Genomic DNA, 14,359 nt, shown 5'->3' with positions numbered 1-14,359 from the left:
GGAAGGTGAAGATAGGAGTACGCGCAGAAGTGCGCGGTCAACGAGAGGTGTAGCACCTCCCCGTTTGGGTTTTGAAGAAGAGCGCTCGATGCGCAGTAGTAGGAGATCAGGAGGAGGACAGTCCCGATCTTCATACGAGACTCAGCGTCGAGTTCTGGAAGCAGAAAAGAGGCTCCTGGAGAAGGAGCTTGAGCTCGTGAGGTTAGCTCAAGACGAAGCGTCGTCAAGTGGCCAAGGGGCCAAAGGATCGTCCTCTCCCAAGATGGCCTCCGAAGTCTTCGCAGAGGAGCTCATAGAAGGCCATGAAGCTGATGCAGCCGTTGACGCTGGCCAAGGAGATGAGGCTAGTATGGGTGAAGTAGAAGTTGCGCACCTGCCAGAACATGCAGTGGCTGTTTCTCACGATCCAGAGCCGCACGCAGTGCCGAGTCCCAGTGTAGCCGGAACTGTCAGTGCCCACACAAGCAGGAGTTTGCCTGTGGCGGTGAGGACTGAGTCTGAGGTCGCACGTGCGTCGACGAATACGGAGCAGGCCAATCTGTCAGGGTTGCGAGTGCAACAAGAGTTTGTGCTGAAAGAGAAGCGCTATCAGCGGGAACTGAGCGAAGCTCAATCAATAGCGGACGCCGAGCAGCGACGTGTAGCGAAATAATCGTAGATTCCGCTAGGACCCGCAGGGTCCGACGTGGAATCGGGGTTACACGAGGAGTGAAGGCGAAGAATGTGACAGTGTGTTTGGCCTCAAATCGCTCTAGTTTTCCATAAATTTCCAGCGGTTTAAAGATAAAAATGCAAATGCACGCCTTGATTGCACCTAGCACCTCTTGCTTTCTTTGGCCTTTTCTGAGCGACCAAAATGATAGTGCAATCAAGAGTAGTGACAGTGAGGGGTGGGCGACACCAGCACAATGGGCGGGAACACACTGTCACATTCTTCGCCTTCACTCCTCGTGTAACCCCGATTCCACGTCGGACCCTGCGGGTCCTAGCGGAATCTACGATTACACTTCGGAGCTTCGGCTTCGAATGTGACAGTGTGACTTTTAAAGTGATCCACCGCCTCAACCAAGGCAAGGGCGTAGCCAAGCATTATGCGCGAAGGAGAAGTGCGCATGTGGAGTGAAGGAACAGGCATCACGCAGAGTGCCTGATATACAGTAAAAATGTCTCTATCACCGGACACAGATAATAATACTGCGACACCATGGCGAGGCTGTGTCAAAATATGGAATGTCACAGTACTCCTCGAGCCAGGAATGTGGACAAAGAAGTTTGTCCCTTGCAAACCAGGAAGGTCTTAGATCTGGAACCCTAGACATTCGTCTTGCTGACGAAGGCAAGGGCGAACACAACACGTACCTTCGGGAGTTGATAGCAGTGGAATACGGACAGACTGTGAAGCTCCGAGGTGAACGGGGAGCCTGAGTCAAAACCATCTACATGAGAACGTGCCGCGTCAGACGTTTCCGAGGCAATTGGGATTGGGTCCCCAAGCCTGCAGAACCTCCAGAACATTGATGACACTCCATGTGCTGGCAGGCCAGCAGTAATAGACATCGGGCATCAAATGGGTGGTCGCTACATCAGCCTGACCAATACTCCAAGAGGCCCTGAACACGTAGCTGGAGTGTCGACGAGAGAGGAGAAAGATGCATTGGTAATTGGTCCATACTGCCTCCCTACACCGCACTGGGTGGCTAAGGAGTTGGTCCGACTGCGATGAACTCCAGACCGGACCCACCAAGAGCACTTGCTATATGTGGTGAATAGCACTAACCATCAGGATGAGGGAGAATGGAGGGTGCAGAAGTGCATTCTCCCACTGGTCTGGTCTGCCGGAAGGACCAAGGAAGCCTGGCCCTCGGCCTCAGGATCTGAGCGCTAACTCACATACTGATCCAGTTAGCGGGTATGGCTGTCCACAAATAGGGCAAGTGGGTTGTACCAATGATGTAACTTTGTAAGGACCTACCTGTCCAACAGGTAGTTGCCGCTGTCTGCAGACCGTGACGGTCGTTTGGGTCGTGGACGATGGCCCGAACATTGACGGCGACTAGGTGGAGCCAACGGGGTCGCGCCAATAGTAATAGTTATGTACTCTTGGTAGCGCTAACAGACAGATAGTTATCCAATGTTTCTTTCCTTGGATACGTAAGCAACAGCCATCACATGATCAATCTCGACATGCAAAGGTACTCCCGTTATGCCATGCACTGGGGCTTGCAGACCAAGGCACTCCGCCCACAAGCAGTAGATGAATGGAGTTTAACTCCTGCAGAGTCATGTGGTTATGGGTGGCTGCTGTGCATGGGTCCTGAACTGACGGGCTCTCGTAGCGCAGCGATGGCACCTGTGAGGTGACTGGCTGGCCATCCCCGACTGAAAAGTGACAGACCCAGTAATGGAGACTTGTCAATTGAATCACCGGACCATATATCGAGGTTGCACAGCCCAGGCTGTGGAGCTCTATCCTGCAAGCACTATATTCTGTAATGAATTGATCGACTGTGAAGCTGGGCTAGCGGGAACGCCTTCCTCAATTCCGGACGCTTCACGTTCAGGCGCCTCAAGTGGCTTGGTGATGGCAGAGATGGTGAGCCTCATACATTCCAGGGACTGCACCAGCTACAAGCCGGACTTGTGCAGGTTCACTTGGAGCTCGAGATGCTCCAGGAGGCGGATCGTTGCTTGCACTATGGTGTGCCGCAACCAGACCGCACACAATAATGAGGCAGGTGGCAATGTACATCACTACCTTCACCGCCCATGTCCGGAAAATGCAGACGATCGATGCAGACACTTGGTGTATGTGCGGAGTGAATAACACATGCCGAACGGTAGACATGTGTACCGCCAGCCACTTCCGGATGGATGCCGGTCGAGTGACACATGTCCTGCATGGCCAAATAGCACATTGGCTCTATGAGGCTGGCAACATCGCCAGTGGCCGTACCGGGTCTCCAGCTTGCAGGGACCTGTGGTGATATAATCGTCATATTCAAGTGCGCAGCGATGGTAGAGATGACGCAGGATGCGGAGCCAATGGCTGCTTGGATGGTCATTTGAACTGGACATAGTTTATATCCGTAGATCTCAGGTATATGTATGGCTTACTCAGCTATTGCACAACATGGTCATGGACCTTGGGAGTGCACAGGACGTCTACGGCAAGACTAGGGTGAATGTACATGTAGGTCATCAAGTTCTTCCTCGACGGTGAGAACACAAAGACATCACATATTCACTGATTTCCTCCTGCGCTAGGAAAGCAGTTTTCTATACAATATACATAACTGTATATTTGTTTACAAAGAGGCGTCTTTTCGAGGGTAGAGGGCTAAACACGACGCGGAGCACTATGATGATTTCATTGCGTAAGGAACTCAGAGTTGCAACAAACTCTATGACCTCCTTGTGCCTGTTCTGTATATATTTTATACTTGAAGTACATTTATGCAAATGTACTCGTATGCGTACCAAGTAAGGCACACCGTGAAAGGCCACCGACAGTAGGGATGTCAGCGCGGACACTGCGCAGGGCTTTGCGCATTCAATGATGTAATCGATTTTTCAACGCGGCGATGGCAGACTGAAAGAAAATGGCGATCGCCAAAAACCGGCTCAGTGAGTCGCTATTTGACGACTCCCCGATGCAGCTCGACCTAGATTTTGAAGTTTGGAACATTTTTAGAGAGAAAGAGAGGGAGAGAGAGAGAGAAAGAGAGGGCTAGAAAGAAAGATTACTCAAGCTAATGCTTCAGTAGAGTCACTAGAAGTTCTGGGCACACTGATAGGCTAATATCATCTGACGATTTCCACAGCTTGTGCCGCTTGTTGCAGAGCATAAGTGAAAATGCGCCGCCAGAAGATCGGCGATCGTGAAGTCGGCTTTGGGTAGATTTGGCTTTCGCCATCCCGAGGAGCCGCTCCTGTTGCCTGTGAGAACCAAACCACGTCTCCACACGACTACTCGAACAAAACCCTGTCCACACCTGACAATCGATGTCTCTGGAACAACGGCCCATATGCACGGCGATATGTCAGAAATGCAGAAATAATTAATTCACAAGAACGAACACCGTCACGTGGAGCATGAACGCTTCGGTCAAATTTCCTACAAACTCTCAACATCCAACATCAAGTATTTCTGCCGGGTTTACCATTGAATCCAGAGCTTTTCCCCGGTTAAATCCAGAGATTTTCAACTCGGAGATCGTGGCAACGATCGGCATGGTCGCCATTTTCCGCTCTGAAAGAACCCTGTCGTTTGGAACGAAAACGGCTTCGCGCCTTCCAACGAAAGCTACAAATCGATTCCAGAACACATGGGCGGCCAACATACCAAACAAGATCCCATTCTGGTAAGCAGGTAGCCTGTAACCACCATCTCCTTGCAAGGAAATTTCAGCCATTTCTCCTTCGTTCAAGGTCTCAATTTTCTGCAAAAAATAGCCAGTGTTTGGCAAAAATTCTGCATGCCACTTCTGATGCGCGTTTGGCTGCATGCGCGAACTGCATGCGCAGTGCACGCGCTGAGATCCCTACCGACAGCCGAGCAGGCTGGTAGTGTGGACCATTGGCTGCACCAGTACGGGATTGGCACGACATGCATCCAGCTGCTTCAGCTCGTCTGCCAAGCCCTTGTTGGTAACGAAAGCCTGGTACATGGTGGGTCGGGCACAAGGCACACGTGCATGCAGTACCGGCGTATCCGCCATATCAGTACGAGACTGATCTGGTTGCTAGCTATGGGTGCTAGCTATAATAATTATAAGTAGATTCCTTCTGGGTGCGTAGATATTCCAGGATACGTACGATGAAATGCTATCCACAGTAGTAAATTACAGATATGGTTACTTGGACCTGCCGTTGTACGGAAAGGGCCGCAATGATATGCACATATCATATGGGCAATGAATTGATCCCAGTTATGGATGCGGCAGTAATCGTGCAAGGCCTTGGCTGGCCAGACCAAGAAGGGGGGTGGTCCCTCGCGGTGCCCGAGGTGGACACTAACTTGAGTAGTGGAAGGCAGTATACCATGGTATACCACAAGTCATAGCGTACACAAAGGCAAGTGTACATGACATTGCACTCTTGGCACTACGCTCAGCAGATAGCTGGAGCGCGCGTGTCCGCATGTGCTCCAGCCACCTAAGGTCAGACTGAGGTATGGCAACAGTAAAAGTGTTATATGCTTCACCACTTCGAGGTTGCTATCACAAAAGGTGCTTGAGCAATAGGAGTGGCAGTACATTGTTGGCACTGCACAAATGGCAACCATTTGATGTTTATTTTTCATTGCTCACAGAGGTGCATCATCCACCTCTGACATCGTGATCATGCTTCCAGAACCATGTATCTACATACAGGTAAACCTGCCTTAACCGGACGCCCGTGGTGCAGCGGAAACTGGTCTGATATGACATTATTCCGCTTGACACAGGGATGCACGTTCGATCCACAGCCCTTTGGTGCAGGAACATTTCCCGGTCAATACGGGATTCTGCTTGGTATAGGAGCAAGCAAACACAGGTAGAACTGTACTTGCGAAACAACAATATGAGCATGGCAGAACGGCATTAAGTTATGGGCGTGACTCTGGGCATGAAACAAAGCACTCGCCGGTGCTTGCAAAGCCACGAGACCATCGTTCATCACCAATGAACTAATGGTTAGAGTGTGGCAAGGCCCCCGACAGGGCCTGCCCACTGGCGTGACGGAAGCCACCATATCTACAATGACCGCACAGTCCACCGACATGGGTGCATGCGAGTTAGGCACAGACATTGGAATGGCACTCCTGCTTTTCATGAAATTGCCCTGACCACACCAGGAAGGCACGACTCAGGGCAAGAAACAAAGCACTCGCTGGTGCGTGCAAATCTACGAGTCCATCGTCCATGGATAATGGATGGATGGATAGAGTGGTTAGAGTGCGGCAAGGCACGCGACAGGGCCTGCCCACTGTAGAGACCATCGTCCATCGACAGTGGACGGATGGTTAGAGTGTAGCAAGGCACGCGGCAGGGCCTGCCCACTGGTTCGACCATCGTCCATCCGCAGTGGATGGAGGGTTAGAGTGGCTAGAGTGTGGCAAGGCACGCGGCAGGGCCTGCTCACTGTAGACTATCGTCCATGGACGGTTGACGTATGGTTAGAGTGCGGCAAGGCACACGACAGGGCCTGCCCAGTGGTGTGACCATCGTCCATCGACAGTGGATGGATGGCTAGAGTGTGGCAAGGCACGCGACAGGGCCTGCCCACTGGTGAGACCGTCGTCCATCGACAGTGGACGGATGGTCTGAGTGTGGCAAGACACGCGACAGGGCCTGCCCACTGCCGTGACAGAAGCCGCCGCATATCCGCGTCGTCCATCGATGGGGTTGGATACCAGTTACTTGTAGGTACAGAGATTGGCAAGGCACTCGTCAAGGCCTGCCCAATGACGTGACGGAAGCCGTCTGTTGATGTTGCTACGCGCTAAGCGCAGAGCCTTGGCAAGGCACTCGAAAGAGCCTGCCGAACTCGTGAAGGCCGCCCTGACCCAACAGGGAAATCGTGACTCGGGGCATGAAACAAGGCACTCGTCGGTGCTTGCAAACCCACGGGACCATCGCAGCTCGCCATCAGCATTGGCCGCCGAAAAGGCCGAAATTTCCATATCGGCACAAACTAGTTACTTCAGCACTTACCTACACGGACAGCACGTCGATCCGGTAGGAACTCTTACTAGTCCTAGGCCTGGACTGCGAGCTTCAGCTTCGGAGTCATTATTACACAATAGACACTGCCATAGCGGCAGTAGAAGACTTACTGAGTCTCAAGGATACTAGACAAAGGAAAAAGGTAACCTATCAGCAAAGAAGCGAAAGAAAAGGCCAAAGAAAGCAAGAGGTGCTAGGTGCAATCAAGGCGTGCATTTGCATTTTTATCTTTAAACCGCTGGAAATTTATGGAAAACTAGAGCGATTTGAGGCCAAACACACTGTCACATTCGAAGCCGAAGCTCCGAAGTGTAATCCAGGACAGGTTTGGCGTACATACGGGGCCAAAGTATCAGTTGGTGCAGGCGTAATTCTGACATGAATTATTGTCCTAAAATTGAAAAGTCTCTCGGACAAATTCTTCTAATTTTCCTACTGAAAATTTTAAGCTATTGGCCATCAAAATCGGGCAAGAGACGGGTACAAACCAGGGAGTCGTATAGACCCTGGTACAAACGAACATTTCGAAGGCGACGCTATCTGCAGTACAGGTGCTAGGAAGAACCGCGCGCGCGCGCTGGACCGGTTGTGAATGCGGAAACAACACTACAGCAAGGCAAATTTTCGAAATGTTTTGCTACTCGCCTGGCGCTTCATCGCTGTGTCCTTCAGGAGTTATGGCCGACTGAAGAAATACATGGCCAGCACAACGGCGAAGCCACTGGACGTGTTCTCTTGCAACGAAACGGAGTGGCGAATCAAATAATTCACAACTCCACATCGTCACTAATGCGTTGCGCGGCTCTTCGCAGCGGACCAGGCGTATATTTACATTGGACACAACAGGACTTCACGGCGGAGAAACTAAAACTAGAACACTACGTGAGTCATTGCTCCATGCCTTCAACATCAAGGAGTGCATGTCCTCTCCCTCTCCCGATCCCGTCACCCGCGCCTGTGCATTAGCGGCGTAGCTGCCGGGCAGTAGATGTTGAACTCTTTCGTGTTCAACGAATGCAGAAATCTGCTCGGGGCTACTCCTCGCAGGACTCCGTGTGTGGACAGTCTGAAGGAAGAATTCGGCCGATGAGGCCAACAATGCTCGCGAAATAGTCCATTCGGAAGGAAACAATAACAACCGAAACAAATGGAGAACTGTCTCCGTCTCCTTCACCATCCACGGCTCAGTTCTTGTCACAGCAACTCAGCCCAAGCAAGTCAAAATCTCCTTGCGACTGTGAGTGCTACGCCTGCGCTTAGCAGTCACGCGTGCCCGTTTCTATGGTGATCAGATCCAATATGTCCTCCCACGTAATCGAGGTTTTGGCATACCGGCTGTGAGCCCTGAGAATTACGCCTGCACCAACTGATACTTTGGCCCCGTATGTACGCCAAACCGTATCGATTAAAACAAAAAACTCTCGGACAAATCCTTACAATGGGTATTGAGAGTATGTTCCTAGAGTTTGAAAGGCCTAGGAGAAAGCATCAGTACAAATGAACATTTTGAATGCACCCCACTTTCAAGCTTCGTGAGATATTTGCCCGATCGCATGTACACGATTCTGGCATACTGCCTGGCTCGCGTGACAGCTCACGTGACAGCTACCTGTCCAAAATGGCGCCCACGCTTTTGTACGCGGCTGTGAGTAGGCCTCCGCGGAATATGCTCGTATTTTTACCGATAATTCCTTTGAGCGCTCTCCTCACGAGCATTGCATTGCTCAAATTTTCGACCGATAATTCTCACAATAATTCTTTTTTTCTTCCCTTTTTTTGCAGATACCGAACCGCGTACGGGTTTTTTTGCCACTTGTACGGGCAAAAAATCACGGTTCGCGTGAATTATGCATGAAACTCGGCTGGAAGCTTTTTTTCTTTCTTTTTTGAAATACCGGGCGATCGACTTCAGGATCACAAGCGTTTTGGTACAAATCAGGGTGTTATAAATGGAAAAAAAATTGAAAAAAGGGGGGCATTGCTCAAATTTTACCGATTATTCCACAAAAATTGCCAATAATTCCCGTTTTAAAAATCACACCGATAATTCCCGAAATTATGCCGGCATATTCCGCGGAGGCCTAGCTGTGAGCCCTGAAATTGAACAAGGATCTTGCGAGCGCTCGTGCAGACCTGTCATCGCTGCAGGCGGAAAATAGGCGAGTCACGCAGGAAAAAGAGGTGTGCGAAGCTGAGCGGGATGTATCGGAAAGGGAACTGCGCGAGCTGCAGCCGCATCTCGAGCGCCTGGAAAGAGAACACCAGGAGGGGCGCATGTGTTTGGAAGATCTCCGCGATCAGAATGACCGCTTGCTGACGCGAGCCGAGCAGGTTTCAGCAGAGCAACACGCGCAGCGAGCTGAACTGCTCGACAAGCTCGAACGCCTTCGCGCGGAGAACGCCAGCCTGCAACAGCGGGCGGATCGAGGCGGAGGCCGAGGGCCGGATGAGCAGCGAACACAGCGAGCGGAGTTGCTAGTTCAGCTGGACCAGCTTCGCGGAGAAAATGATCGCCTGCGGAGGCGTGCGGACCACGACCAGTACACCGCACAGTGTTCTAGTGCGCAGCAACAGGAGCTACGCAGTCGGATTCAGAGCGATCAAGAGCCGGAGGAGATAGTGAAGACGCACCAAGCAGCTGGTTCCACGGTCAAAGGCCTTCAGCAGGATGGACGTGGGCAAGCAGATGAGGGTCTGCAAAGCCAGCTATCAAGGCTCACCGCGCGACAAGCCAAGATCAACACCGACTTGCCAGCGTTCTCGGGTGCAGCAGAAGAGTGGCCAGCATTCCACCACATGTTTCAGTCTACGACCAAGCAATGTGGCTTCACGGAGGCTGAAAACATTCAGAGATTGCGGGTCTGCCTAAAAGGTCCTGCAAAAGAGGCAGTAAGAATGCTCCTCATCGTGCCAGAGAACCTGCCGAAAGTTCTCTCAACGCTGGAAAGGAGGTTCGGGCGGCCAGAACTAGTAGTCACGGAGCTCGTATCGAAGGCGAAATCAGCTAAGCCGGTACGCAGTGACGATGTAGAGACCTTGGTGTCGTACAGCACCTCGGTTAAGAATGTAGTGTTATGTATGAAGCTGCTTGGTAGCTGTGGACATATGTCCAACCCTACCCTCCGACAGGAGCTAGTGAATAAGCTGCCAGTTGCACTGAAGATGCAGTGGGGCGAATACTTGGCGGAGAAAAGGACCCAGATGGATTCCCTCGACCTGGAGGTCTTCGCAGACTGGCTAGAAAATCGAGCAGAGGCTGCGCTGAATGTGGCCGGGCCGTTTGCCAAAGCGGCCCCTCGAGCAAGTAATGCAACAGCTATGCACACCACAGGTGGTCCAGCCAGCACAACTAAGCCAGTGTTGCAGTGCGCCAAGTGTGGTAAAGCGCACTCCCTCACCAGCTGTGATGTCTTCCGCCAACTGTCAGTGAAGCAGCGGTGGGACTTCGTGCTTGGAACATCGCTATGTGTGTGCTGCTTCAAGACAGGCCACTGGAAGTCCGAATGCAGAGGCAGTGGTTGCAACAAGTGCCGAGGCAGACACCACCCTGACCTCCACCAAGAGCGCGCACCTCCGGCCAACCAAGGCTCCACGAGCAGGAGCACAAAGCCACGAGAGAATGTGGTTCCGCAACACAGCACGAATACGTCTGTGGCAACCACGCAGAAGACCGCTTTTATGGTAGTCCCTGTCGTGTTATGCCATCAGGACAAGACGGTGCGGGCCACAGCCATGATGGACAGCGGTTCTTCAACAACATACCTGAAAGACAGTGTGGCAAACGACCTCGGGCTGCAGGGAACACCAACGGCATTTACGGCGTCGGTTCTGGGGGGAAAGACAGTCTCAGGAAAGCACCGCCGCGTAAAAGTGACAATGGCGTCGGAAGACGGCTCATATGAAACCCAGCTGGAAGCATGGACGCAGCCAATAGTTACAGCACCGATGGAGATGATCGAGTGGAACTCGAGGAGACACATGCACAAGCACCTCCAAGAGGTTACCTTCCCGCAGGTGACTGGGGACCAAGTCGACCTGCTGATAGGACTCAACGTGCCAGAAGCGCACAGAGTACTGGAAGAGCTGGCAGGACAGCCGGGCGAGCCAGTTGCTCGAAAACTTCCCCTCGGATGGGTATGTTTCGGTCCCGTCAAGTCGCAAGCGGCAGAGTTCACAGAGACGTCCCTGCATGCGAATCTCAGCGATAGGAGCAACGCAGTTCTCGACGACCTCGTCGCAAAGTTCTGGGAGGTAGAGAGCGTTGGTTTGGTTCCTAAGGCTACGAAAACGGTCGCGGAGGAGGAAGCACAACGTATGGTTGAAGGAAGCATGAAATTGATGGATGGCAGAGTGTCGACGGCCATACCGTGGATCAGCACCGATAAGAAGCCAGATCTCCCACCGAATCGTGAAATGGCTGAACAGCGACTGAGAAACCTGGAGAGGACTCTGAGGAAACGACCGGAAGTCTACCAGCAGTATTCCGACGTCATCAAGTCCCATATAGCCAAGGGCTACATCCATCCGTGCCAGGAGACAGACCAACAGTGGTTGCTTCCTCATCTGGCGGTGGTACGAGCAGATAAAACTACGACGAAAGTACGAGTGGTATTCGATGCCGCTGCCCGATGCCAGGGCAAGTCACTCAACGACGAGATGCACTCTGGACCGAAGTTGCAGAGAGATCTGGTACACGTGCTGATGAAGTTTTGCCTAGAGCCTATAGCGCTAGTCGGCGATATTGCAGAGATGTTTCTGCAGGTGGAAATCGCTCCAGAAGATCGCAAGTATTTGCGCTTCCTGTGGCGCGACACACCGGATGAGCCAGCCGCCATGTATGAGTTCCCTCGGTTGGTATTTGGGCTGAAGGCATCGCCATACCTGGCATGTCGGGCTCTGAAGGCAACGTCAGCAGAGCACGGCGCATCCTTCAGCAAGTTGGCTCGGGAAGCAGTTGATGAAGCGTTTTACGTTGATGACCTGCTCGACTCACTACCGACTGTGGAGTCCGCCATCAACACTCGACAGGAAGTCCAGAGTCTGCTCGGAAAGGCGTCTTTCCACGTCCGCAAATGGAGGAGCAACAGTCAAGCCGTGCTAGAGTCTATACCGGACGAGGACTTGGCCAAAGAGGCACTGCTATGCATCAGCAACGACAGTCAGCAAATACCAGCGGTGGTGAAGACTCTCGGTGTGGTGTGGGACGCCAAGACAGACACCTTCAGCTATACGCACCGTGCTCCTGAAGAACAACAGTGGACCAAGCGTCAAGTGCTGTCGAAGATGGCGAGCATCTTCGACCCTAGAGGCCACATTGTGCCCTTTACCATGCGGGCGCGGCTGATGTTTCAGGAGCTTTGTGCAGCTGGGATCGGGTGGGACGACCAGATTCCGGCCGAGCTGAACGAGAAGTGGTACAGGTGGTTTGCCGAGCTGGAGCACCTCAGCAAGATCAAGATACAGAGATGTCTCAAGGAAACGGATCGCCCAGCCCATGAGGCATCACTGTCGGTACATGTGTTCACCGACGCTTCGGCCCATGCAACAGCGGCAGTGGGTTATGTCCGAGCGGAGTACCCCGATGGACATGTGCGCATCAGCATTGCGCTTGCTAGAGCCAGAGCCACACCACTGAAGAAAGTCACGATTCCGAAGCTGGAGCTCCGCGGTGCAGTGCTGGGTGTGCAAGTAAGTGCCGCCATCAGTGAGGCCCTCCACATCCCCATGTCCGAACACAACTTCTGGACTGATTCGATGAACGTCGTACACTGGGTGAGGAGTCCGGCTAAGAACTTTACTTCAGACGTCGCTAATCGAATAGCGGCAATACAGGAGTCGACAAAGCCGACGCAGTGGAGGCACGTGCCTGGAAAGATCAACCCAGCAGACTTGCCAACTCGGGGGGTGAAGGCCGAGGATCTACCCGGTAACGAGTGCTGGTGGCAAGGGCCTGCATTTCTCCGCAACACCAAGGAGTCCTGGCCGCAGACTGAGTTGACCAACAAACCGCAGCTTCCGGGCCAGGTGAAGCGACGTGCCATTCAGCGAGTAGTGCCGTTGACTGCAGACGGCGAATGAGAAAGAGACATATTCATTATTGACTCGGTCAGAATACTCTAGTACTGTGGTGTGATTGGTCACTTTCATATGTTTAGTCTTTGCATATTTAGCTACACGTATGTTTGTAGAGCACATCGTTCATCTTTTGTTTTTTTTGGCTCTGAGGGGGTTGCCTTTTTGGTTTCTTGTTTTGTTTCACCCTCGGAACTCCTCGTGTGAGAGGGGGAGAATGTTGCAGTTAGACTGGTGCAGTTAGACTGGTGCAGCATGCTGGCTGTTAGAGTACAATCATTCATGCGTGATATGGATAGGCGAATGTGTTAGAGCTATGATCCATGTGTGCTTCTATTCATGCATTCCCAGCAAGAAGGCCATGTGTCAGGTCTATTCAGTACTCTGGTGTCTAGACGTCTGCATTCTATTGTTGTATCACATTACATGGTCGAGTGTTGCCATAGGGTCTTTCTATACCATGTATGTGCGTGCACTGTTATTAGCTATTGCTATCTTTTGTTAGGTCAGAGTTGGTTTTAGCCTAGTTGTGGAGATGTTCAGGTTTTAGTTCTTGGAGAGTTGTGACTGTTTTCAGATCATGAGTCAGTGTAAACATTGTGTCCTGGAGATCTTTGTGTGTGGATAATCCCGGTTCCGGGGAGAAACGGAATAGTAAGCCTCAAGCTGAGATTCTTGCTTCAGCAACAACAAGCGCTGCCGAGTCTGAGGCCATTGCTGGTAAGAATGCCTTGCGTGCACCACGCAAGCACATCAGCGCTGAACGGACCAGTGCAAAGCCAATCTGGCAGCGGATGGCAGCTAGGGTGATGCTGTATGGCTCCCCAGTCTTGGCAGCGAGGAGAGATGCGATGCGTTTGTAGAGCGAAGCACCATGCTTTCCCATGCCTCCGGTGGTCGAGAAGATGGCGGGGACAAAGCTGGAATGCTCCACCTCCCTCAGGCGCTGCTCATACGCACGACGCTTAGCCTTTTCATGACGGACATAGGTAGCAGCAAGTGAGTTGGAACGGTTCGAAGACGCATGGGGGTTGAATACCCGTACATCAATGTAGGTGCGTTCGAACCGTCCTCCCCAAATGCCACTAGCCACGACGTCTAGGCGTGCCTGGTCGTCAGCAATAGCAGTGCGATAACGGAGTTGCTCTCCGGAGAGTGGCTGGAGGTGTGGCTCAACTGCCACCTGATGGGCCACCCGCCTGAGCAGACGAGCAGTGAGGTCCCTCACCTTGTTGTGACGAATGGACGGAAATCCACCCGTCGGACACGAGAGGGAGTGAGACACAGTGAACTGCTGCCCACACGCACACAGTGATGGTAGCCGGACCGGCAGCCAGTTGAAGCGAAGGCAAACAGCATCCCGAAACTCCGACTTCGTCAGGGTGAAGCCATGGCGTTGAAGGGGTCGGCACGTGAGCCAGCTTGAGGCACCCGGTTCCGAAGCCAGAGCGATCACTCGCTGCAGCTCTGAACTGGCGGAGGAAGAGAAGGCCTGGGCTGCTGCGCGAATTGACTCCCCGGCTGTCGCCATCACGCGCTTCTTGGCAGCGCGAACATCATGGATGGCCGTGCCAAGAACT

General features: G+C 52.5%; 1 protein-coding gene across 1 annotated transcript; it reads left to right on the top strand.

The window, feature by feature from the left end:
- Window positions 1–8,981: 8,981 nt before the first annotated feature.
- LOC135807541 (uncharacterized) lies at window positions 8,982–12,785 on the top strand. The gene has a single exon (XM_065321242.1). It carries the CDS (start codon window positions 8,982–8,984, stop codon window positions 12,783–12,785), a length of 3,804 nt encoding a protein of 1,267 aa, XP_065177314.1.
- The last annotated feature ends 1,574 nt before the right edge of the window (window positions 12,786–14,359 follow it).

This window comes from Sycon ciliatum, chromosome 1, assembly GCF_964019385.1.
Source record: "Sycon ciliatum chromosome 1, ocSycCili1.1, whole genome shotgun sequence".
In the NCBI taxonomy this organism is placed as follows: Eukaryota; Metazoa; Porifera; class Calcarea; order Leucosolenida; family Sycettidae; genus Sycon; species Sycon ciliatum.
This window is presented reverse-complemented; position numbering and strand designations above follow the sequence as displayed.

Bases quoted from the DNA above. Each gene is read 5' to 3' on its own strand.
- LOC135807541 (XM_065321242.1), top strand. From the start codon at position 8,982: ATGTGTTTGGAAGATCTCCGCGATCAGAATGACCGCTTGCTGACGCGA.